Raw genomic sequence first — 8,567 nt, forward strand, 5'->3', positions numbered from 1 at the left:
AATGGGAAACGTCATGCAAAGGCATGAATATTAATAACCAGACCTTCAAGTCCCCATGAAATCAAAAGCAGTCTGCTCTGGAGATGCCAACGTACGGAGCGACATATATCAAACACTTTTAAAACTACACAGCCTCAGCATGATTATTATCACTATTTTGTTTTACTAAAAGTTTCAACTATTAGACTGTATGGCTGTCAAATGCGGATGTACTATTCTTAAAAGGGGCGTGGCTGCTCGATATATCCCGCCCTGTCTTCCTGTTTCAGTTGAAACTGCCCCTGCATTCCGTTTGGAGGGTTTCATCCTTATGCCCTAATCTCTTGGGAGTGGGAAACAAAAGTGGGAGCTTCGAAGGTTTGAAAGGTTTGTCACCACATAGACTATCGCTGTGTGTTTCGAGGCACTTCAGTGGACCTTTCACCGTAGAACAGTGAATGGGAGGCGGGGCAAAGGCGGAGCTGAGCCGGCGGGGTTGGTGGGGCACGTATGGACAGATCACATCCCTCCTTTCCCGTCTTTTGTAGTCAAGGAAGAAGAAAGATGGCGCCTACACATGTACTGAGATGCTGCCAGAGGGGTCTGGCGTGGATACCAGTGATATTTATTGCCTTAGTGGTGTGCTGGTCGTATTATGCGTACGTGGTGGAGCTGTGTCTGTGTAAGTAAGCTTTATTATTCATACCTGAGTGGCACGCGCGTACCGGAAGTCACTGAACTGAAACATCATCAATGAATGGTTTGTTTACATGAGCTGACTAATATCGTAAGCTACTGATTTTAAACTGGAAGCAAAACAACAAGGATTATGCTTTTGTAGCATATGTTGTGCTTTACACCCTATTCAAGGTCAGAAAGTGTGTGTAAGCTGGGTGGTGATGACAACTGTATTCGTTTATTTTGCAGTTAATCATTTGAATGTAAATATTTATATTTAGTCATGCAGCATTATATTATTATAAAATAATATTTACAGTGTTACAGTTAGTGACAGCGTCCAGGTTCTTCTTGAGAAATCAGATTTGTTGAAAATCTCTTAGAGAAATAATAGCACAAATGGTATTTTCAGTATGCTTCTTATAAGTTTATAAGCAAACATGTTAACAAGTCAAGCCTTGAGTCTTCTGTCACATCTCCAAGTAAAGTGTATTAAATATTTCAGCTTTGTCCATAAAAGCGAAAGTGTGATAAACCAGATGTGCCATGAGTCATATCTGCCAAACAGTTTCTTTTCTCTTTCTGTTTTATATTCTCTCCAGTTACTATTCCCAGCATTCTTGAAAAAGGTGAGTAAACCCTCACTCTCTTTCTTAAGAAAAAAACAAACTTAAGGCTAATGTACAGTCATGATGTTGCATCACCTTTAAGGTGTTTATATACTACAGATTATATATATACATATATACACACACACACACACATTTATGCATTTGCATTTTGCCAGATAATGCATACATAAATGCATAGAAAATATTGATTTGAGTTTAAATTATTTTATTATATAATATGGAATGATACATTGGGACAGTTTTGACCAATGACCATCAACTGGCCAATCAGAATAATTTTTTTAAAAGACCCTTGTAAAAAAATTTCTTAAATTCACAAACCAAATAACTATTCGATATATTATACCAAGGAAATTAATTTACTTCAATTGTTATAGATAATTGTATATATTTTTGGAAAGGGACAGAGTCTCTTTGGCACAGTTGTCGGGCTATTAAGGGTTTATTTGGTCCGTGCTTGTGCTGACTTCGGCCTTCCAGCTCAGAGTGCATCAGCCATCACAAACGTGACTGATTTATACTCGGACTGTTTCTGGCAGGCTTTTCTCTGCGGGCTCATGCAGTCTTGTTGTTAACGACTGTACTTTCTCTCTTCCATGCAGTTGTCTACCTGGCTGTGTTTCATGTGTCGTTCATCATGTTTGTGTGGTCGTACTGGAAAACCATCTTTACAAGACCAAGCACCCCTTCCAAAGAGGTACAGTGGGTATAAAACAAACAGTTTGATTTGTTTTGTACATGCAGCCCATGGTAACATGCCTCACAGGTGATATGCATATTAACATGTTTATCCATGCATAATGAATAAATGCACACAGTATTTGAGTGAGTGTTTTATAGGTATAATTTTACGTCTGCTGCTGATTTGTCACACAGTGAGTTAATTGCTTTGTATTGTGTGTCAGTTCTGTCTACCCAAATCTGAGAAAGAGCAGTATGAGAAGGAACAGCGTCCAGAAACTCAGCAGGAGATCTTGAAGAGAGTGGCCACCAGTCTGCCCCTCTACACCCGGACCGGGGCAGGAGGTTAGAGACTCTCTCAAACACATGAAATCAGATGTACTAAGAATTACCCACAAGATTGTACCTCAAGGGCCTGAGCACCAGATTCAAGCAGACACAAGTTTAGCCATTTTATTGAGTGAGATGTGTTTTAAACTTTTAAGTAATTCTGTTAATTTATTGCGAAAAGAGACTATTGGCACAAACCGCTCGTTTAGGTTTAGCTGGTAACCAGGTTCATAGGCAGCCAAGATGACCACCCTAATTATGATGTTCTGTGTAAATAATCTGTCTTTAAACATTAATTTGTTAGAAAAAGGAAAAAAAAAATTAAAAGATCAAATTGAATCATCTTGTATAGTCTTTACTGTTAAAATGTAAAAACGTGTTTGAATAGAACAGATCTTTTTTTTAATTATTATTATTATTTCTACTATTTTGTTATTTTTTTATGATCTGTTTACTGTTGTTTTAATTTTGTCTATTTATTCCTATTTTATATTTACACATTTTTTTTTTTCAGTTTATTATTACCCTCATTATTGTCTATTTTAATCTGGATTTTGCCATAAAAATAGCCATTTTTCCCCCTCATCTTCTAGCTATCCGGTACTGTGATCGCTGCCAGGTCATCAAGCCAGACAGGTGTCATCATTGTTCTGCATGTGACATGTAAGTTACTCTAGTGTTTCATTAATAGTTCTAATGGTTTATTTGTGTGATTTTTAGCTACTCCGTACACCTTATGTTTTTAGTCTTCTTTTTTTGAATGGGCTTTAAACTCAGTTCTTGCTCTTGTTCCTGACAGGTGTGTTCTAAAGATGGATCATCACTGTCCATGGTGAGTGAGATGCTGGTTGTTGGCACCAAAATGTTATTAGTATTGTAAAGAGCACCCTGCTAACGTCTCTCTTTCTCTCGATCTTCTACAGGGTGAATAACTGTGTGGGGTTCTCCAACTACAAATTCTTCATCTTGTTCCTGACTTACTCGCTCGTTTATTGCTTATTCATTGCAGCCTCTGTCCTCCAGTACTTCATAAAGTTCTGGACAGTGAGTAGATCCCACACCTTTCATCATACTTATTTGTAAAAAAAAAAAAAAAAAAAGCAAACATTTTAATTTCCATATTGTGTCATATGAAGGTAGGTCATTATGTGGATAGATATGAGATTTCAGCAGGTTCCTGTCTGCATTTCCTCCATGTGCTAGTCATGCATCAGTTAATGTCTTGTCCACTCTGCCCTCCTCATACATGCTGTCCTTTCCATTTCATCTGTTTGTTTAAATTACAATTCAAAAGTCAGTAAGATTGCTTTGAAATAAGATCATGAAAGCTTTTATATTCAGCAGTGATGTAATAAATTAAGTGACAAGTGACATAGAGCCAAGTATGGTGACCCATACTCAGAATTCGTGCTCTGCATTTAACCCATCCAAAGTGCAAACACACAGAGTAGTGAACACACAAGCATTGCTCAAGGGCACCTCAGTAGTGGTACTGCCGGCCCGAGACTCGAACCCACAACCTTAGGTTTAGGAGTCAAACTCTCTAACCACTAGCCCACTACTTCCCCGAAAGTGACTGTAATATAAAAGATTTCTATTTCAAATAAGTGCTGTTCTTTTTTGCTTTTATACTCTTTAGAGAAAATCCTGAGAAAAAAAAAAAATGTTTTCCACAAAAATTTCTTGAAATTCTTGTTAATTCTTCAGCGAATCGGAATGATTTCTAAATAATCGTGCGACACTCATGACTGGAGTAATGATAGTGAAGATTCAGCTTTGCCATCACTGGAATAAATTCAGTTTTAAAATATATTCAAATAGAACTAATATTTAACAATATTACTCTTTTTGAGTAAAATAAATGCAACCTTGAGCAAAAGACTTCTTTCAAACATTAAAAATATCTTACCGACCACAAACGTTTGAACAGTAGTGTACATGTTTCGACAAGCACTTGTCTTCTGTTGTAATCCCTCTTGTCCGTGTCTCTCTGCACCCGAAGCTTTGCTTTTCCTTGTGTCTAACAGTCTGTCTCTGTTTGCACTAAGCTTTGCCGGAGGAAATCGGCAGAGAATTGTCCAAAGGTAATCCCTCACAGTGTTTAGCAAACGTGTCCGTGTTAGCGCAGTGAGTTACATTGACTGTTTTTTGTCGCTTTAACCCTGTGACCCTAGCGTTCCTGTCAAGTTGTGTCAGAGTGACCTGTTGCCCATGTCTTGTTGGTTGTTGATCTTTGTCTCACAGGTCTCCTTTCTCTCTCCCCCTCTCTCAGAGTGACCTGCCAGAGTCTCACGCCAAATTCCATGTCTTGTTTCTCTTTTTTGTGGCGGCCATGTTCTGCATCAGCATTCTTTCACTCTTCACTTACCACTTGTGGCTTGTGGGAAAAAACAGGTCCACCATAGGTAACACATATGACCGATACTCACATCTTTGTATCTTTGTCTATATGTGCTGTATAGATAAATTCATGTTTCTAACTAAGCTGCAATGCCTCTAGGCTACTTGCTCTGTATTGTTACCATAGCAACAGTAGACTTGCTGTGCACAGGCTAAACCTTCTTCAGATTTATTTTGGTAAACTGGTCATTCAGATTTCCTTGTGTTGACCAGATCAGTCCAGCAGTCTTTGAAGCAGTTCCCTGCTTGTTTTTCCATCAGGCCCTGTAATTTTATTTAGAAAAGGCATAAATCCACTCAGTCAGCTTCAGTCACAAGAGCTCATGATTTCATGTTGAGGTTTGTCATGCATCTACACTAGCATTCAAAAGTTTGGGGTCGGTAAGATCATAAAATGATTTTGAAAAGCCTCCTATGCTCACCAAGAGTGCATTTAAAATACAGTAAAACTTTAATCTTGTGAAATATCATTCTTAATTAAAATACCTATTTACTGTTTGAATATTTATTAAAAAGTCATATTTATATTATGGCAAAGCCGAATTTTCAGCATCATTACTACAGACACCAATCTTCAGAAATCATTCTAATTTACTGATTTTGGTAATTAAGAAATGTTTTGATGTTTTGAATGTTTTGAAACTGTGACACATTTTTTTTCTATTTTTTGATCACTAGAAGGTTCAAATAAACAACATTTATTTGATGTTGAAGTTTTTGTAAAATCAGTGTCTTTACTGTCACCTTTGGTAACTTTAATACAGCCTTTTTGAATAAAAGTAGTTAAAACATACAACAACAACAAAAAACTACTGAACCCAAACTTTTATAAAGGTAGTAGCGTATGCATTTTAACCCAATTCTGTGTTGTTGATTATCTTCAGAAGCGTTCAGAGCCCCGGTCTTCAGAAATGGCCCTGATAAAAATGGATTTTCCCTGGGCTTCAGCAAGAACATTGCTCAAGTGTTTGGGGACCAGAAGCTGTACTGGCTACTTCCTGTCTTTACAAGGCGAGTCTAAATACTAACTTGTTTTCATGAGTGTGGCTTACTAGGGCCATATTTTGCTTTATACTCCAAGTTAATGCTTTTGAAAACCCAAAGTATTACAATTTGGTGTGGGTTTTTTTTTTTACACTACAGTGCAATCAAATAGTGACTCACAAACAAAACAGAGAAGTCCAGCCATGCCACTGCTGGAATAAATTACATTCAAAAATATATTAAAATAGAAAACAATTATTTAAAATAATAATAATATTTCACAGTATTACTGTTTCTACTGTATTGTTAGCCATATAAATGCAGCCAGTTTTGCATGGTCAAATACAACATTTTCTAGCTTATAAATTAGATAAAGTATCCATTAAAACATACATTTAGATATAATTTTTTTTTCTGCTGTAGTCAAGGAGATGGCTTTTCTTTTCCTACACGGTTGGTTACTGTTGATCCAGAGCAGCCCACTGAATGTCTCCAGCCTGGCGGGTTGGATAAAGGGTGAGAAGCCATCTCTTCTTTCACTACTGGGTGGGCACTAACCAAAACCAGATGAATAGCAGTAACTCTCATTGTGGTTCTTTCCCTCAGTGCTGTAGAAGGGTCTGCTGAGCAAACCACCCCCCTCAGTGAGTCCCAAAACCGTCTGTTAGGCAAGGATTACCACATTGAAGAAGATCACAAAGAGACACACATCTTAAAGTCTGGTAGGTAACATATTTTGCACCATTCTAGCAAAGAACGACAGAAAAGAGTTCTAAGAATAACATCATCTTGCCTTTCAGATGAAAGTGAGGCCATCACTATCTCCATCGAGAGCGAGTCATAGCCAGGTAAGGTGATTTCACAATAAGCATGCACCCTTGATGCAAACAAAAAGTAATCTTACTGACCACACTGTAGTTACGATGTCATTTCCTTCAACAGGACTGAAACTGGTGAGGGGTGAATCCTCAGTGGTCTCGTGCCTTCGACTCCCAGTATTGGGGACTGTTGAGGAGAATCACAGCCATCAAAGCTGATGCCTTAAACAGCTCTTTTTCTCTGAACGTTCCTTTGCCCATCGCTCCTGGAGTGTCCCAAATCTGTCCTCACATCTGTAAAAATGCTCCCAGTCCTCATTCAACTATAGTAGCTGCACTCTTTTAACAAAGAGATTTGCACGCATGTCTTTTACATCCATTGTTTTTGCACAGCAAACTGTTTTGTTGCTCAGGCCTTCACGACACATGCAGATTTCTTGTGCATGTGAATTGATACAGGCGCTAGAGGTTTCGAAACTGGTCTCCAAGTGTAAACCAGGAAATGCACCACATCTGGTACCAACTGCTGTTTACCAGAGGGATAGATGTGAAATGTTTTATTTTCTGGATCCATACCAAGTCAACAGTGTGACTTGAGAATTGTGTTGATGGCTCCAGAGTTAATGGACAACTCCGATCACAAGGTTCTGGAATATTAGACTTTAATTTTTTTTTTTAAACTTCATTAACATTCTTCTAATATATACATATATATAAATATATATATATATATATATATATATATATACACATACATATACACATGTTCACAAAGTGCAACGGAGTGTGTCCAGGCAGAGGAAAATTCCCTGCAAATAACTGAATTTCTTTCTTTTTTTGTCCATTCTTAAGCTGCTCCACGTATGGTGACCTTTATTATATTTTTTGTCGTCATCTTGAGATGATTCTGGTGTGAAATGTTGTGCACATTTTACATATGCCAAATAAAGGGCTTAATACCAGAGCTCTAAACTCTAAGGAGTGTTTACAAAATGTCAGTAATACCTCTCTGCTCATGCAGTGTAGCCAGTGTCATCTTGGGAAAAAAAAGAATATAAATTATTGTAGGTTCCTCCTGTAGTACCAGAACTGGCCAACAGGAGACTGCTTGATATTGTATAATGCGCTCAATGGTCTTTGGTGTTGTACCACCAGACTTTATTAGTCACAATCCTCGATTAAATTATGTTTTTGACCTTTTTCCTTTTATACATAAGCATTGTGAATAGATCTATAGATTCAGAATACTTATTTTTAAGCCATTTGCAAAGCGGTGAAAGGTTCTTTTTGTGTATTTATATTTGTCGCAAGTTACTATTTGTATATTTTGGTCCAGTGTGGAATAATAATTGTGCCCGTCAGCTGTGACTGTAGCGTGAGCTTATGTGGAACTGATGTGTGGAATCCAGATGTGAGTAAACTGCAGTGATTGCTTTATTTGTGTTCTGATTTTTCTAAAGAAATGCCTTGACAAGTCAAGACATGTGCAAGTGCGTATCTGAGTGTTGCTGTTCTGGAGTGTTTTTTGTAAATGAGGGTGAAACAAGTAAATTAGCCATTAAAAAGAGCTGAAATATCTCCATGCAGAAAAACAAAGGAGTCTTTCATGGATTTAGATCGATGGAGGAGTTTTATTTATACACCTACAGCATTTTATGGCAAACTTCACCATCTCAGATCTGACTTTGAATGGCTTGTACGTATTACCAGATGGGGTTTATTGTTCTTTAAAACATCATTTGATTGTTATGTGCTGAGAACATCTGTTTATCTCTTTATCTCTTTTTATCATCAGTGAGCATCAGCACAGTTAGAAAGATTGCTGGTGTTTAAAAAGATTGCAGGAAGTAATTTTATATGTGAAATGTTGTAGCTGTTTTTGTGCTGTTAAGGAATGCTGTAATGGTAAAGAACGTTTTAATGTTTTTCTTTTAGTCTTTTGGACAGCCTTCTTATATGAATATTATATAAATTACACCGCCTTTATAACATTGTTCATATTTTCTTTTTTTTTCTTTTTTTTTTGCCATTCATTACATTTTATACTTTATTAATAAGGAAAAAG

General features: G+C 37.2%; 1 protein-coding gene across 2 annotated transcripts; it reads left to right on the forward strand.

Annotated features, from left to right (window-relative positions):
* Positions 1 to 287: 287 nt before the first annotated feature.
* On the forward strand, positions 288 to 7,228 carry LOC113073266 (palmitoyltransferase ZDHHC20-like). Of its 2 annotated transcripts, XM_026246156.1 has the most exons (14): positions 288 to 661; positions 1,260 to 1,286; positions 1,892 to 1,986; positions 2,195 to 2,315; positions 2,894 to 2,963; positions 3,100 to 3,132; positions 3,224 to 3,344; positions 4,349 to 4,384; positions 4,573 to 4,705; positions 5,585 to 5,711; positions 6,108 to 6,200; positions 6,291 to 6,406; positions 6,485 to 6,532; positions 6,627 to 7,228. In XM_026246156.1, the coding sequence occupies exons 1-13, from the start codon at positions 490 to 492 to the stop codon at positions 6,526 to 6,528; spliced, it is 1,188 nt and encodes a 395-aa protein (XP_026101941.1). In that variant the 5' UTR covers positions 288 to 489; the 3' UTR covers positions 6,529 to 6,532; positions 6,627 to 7,228. The 2 variants fall into 2 exon arrangements, with proteins under 2 accessions (XP_026101941.1, XP_026101942.1); XM_026246157.1 differs by lacking the exon at positions 4,349 to 4,384.
* Positions 7,229 to 8,567: the final 1,339 nt, after the last annotated feature.

Source organism: Carassius auratus, unplaced genomic scaffold (assembly GCF_003368295.1).
Source record: "Carassius auratus strain Wakin unplaced genomic scaffold, ASM336829v1 scaf_tig00011723, whole genome shotgun sequence".
NCBI classification, from domain to species: Eukaryota; Metazoa; Chordata; class Actinopteri; order Cypriniformes; family Cyprinidae; genus Carassius; species Carassius auratus.

Coding starts and splice junctions, on each gene's coding strand:
- LOC113073266 (XM_026246156.1), top strand. CDS start 490: ATGGACAGATCACATCCCTCCTTTCCCGTCTTTTGTAGTCAAGGAAGA. Junction 662..1,259: donor CGTGGTGGAGCTGTGTCTGT/GTAAGTAAGCTT, acceptor TATTCTCTCCAG/TTACTATTCCCAGCATTCTT. Junction 4,385..4,572: donor CGGCAGAGAATTGTCCAAAG/GTAATCCCTCAC, acceptor CCCCTCTCTCAG/AGTGACCTGCCAGAGTCTCA.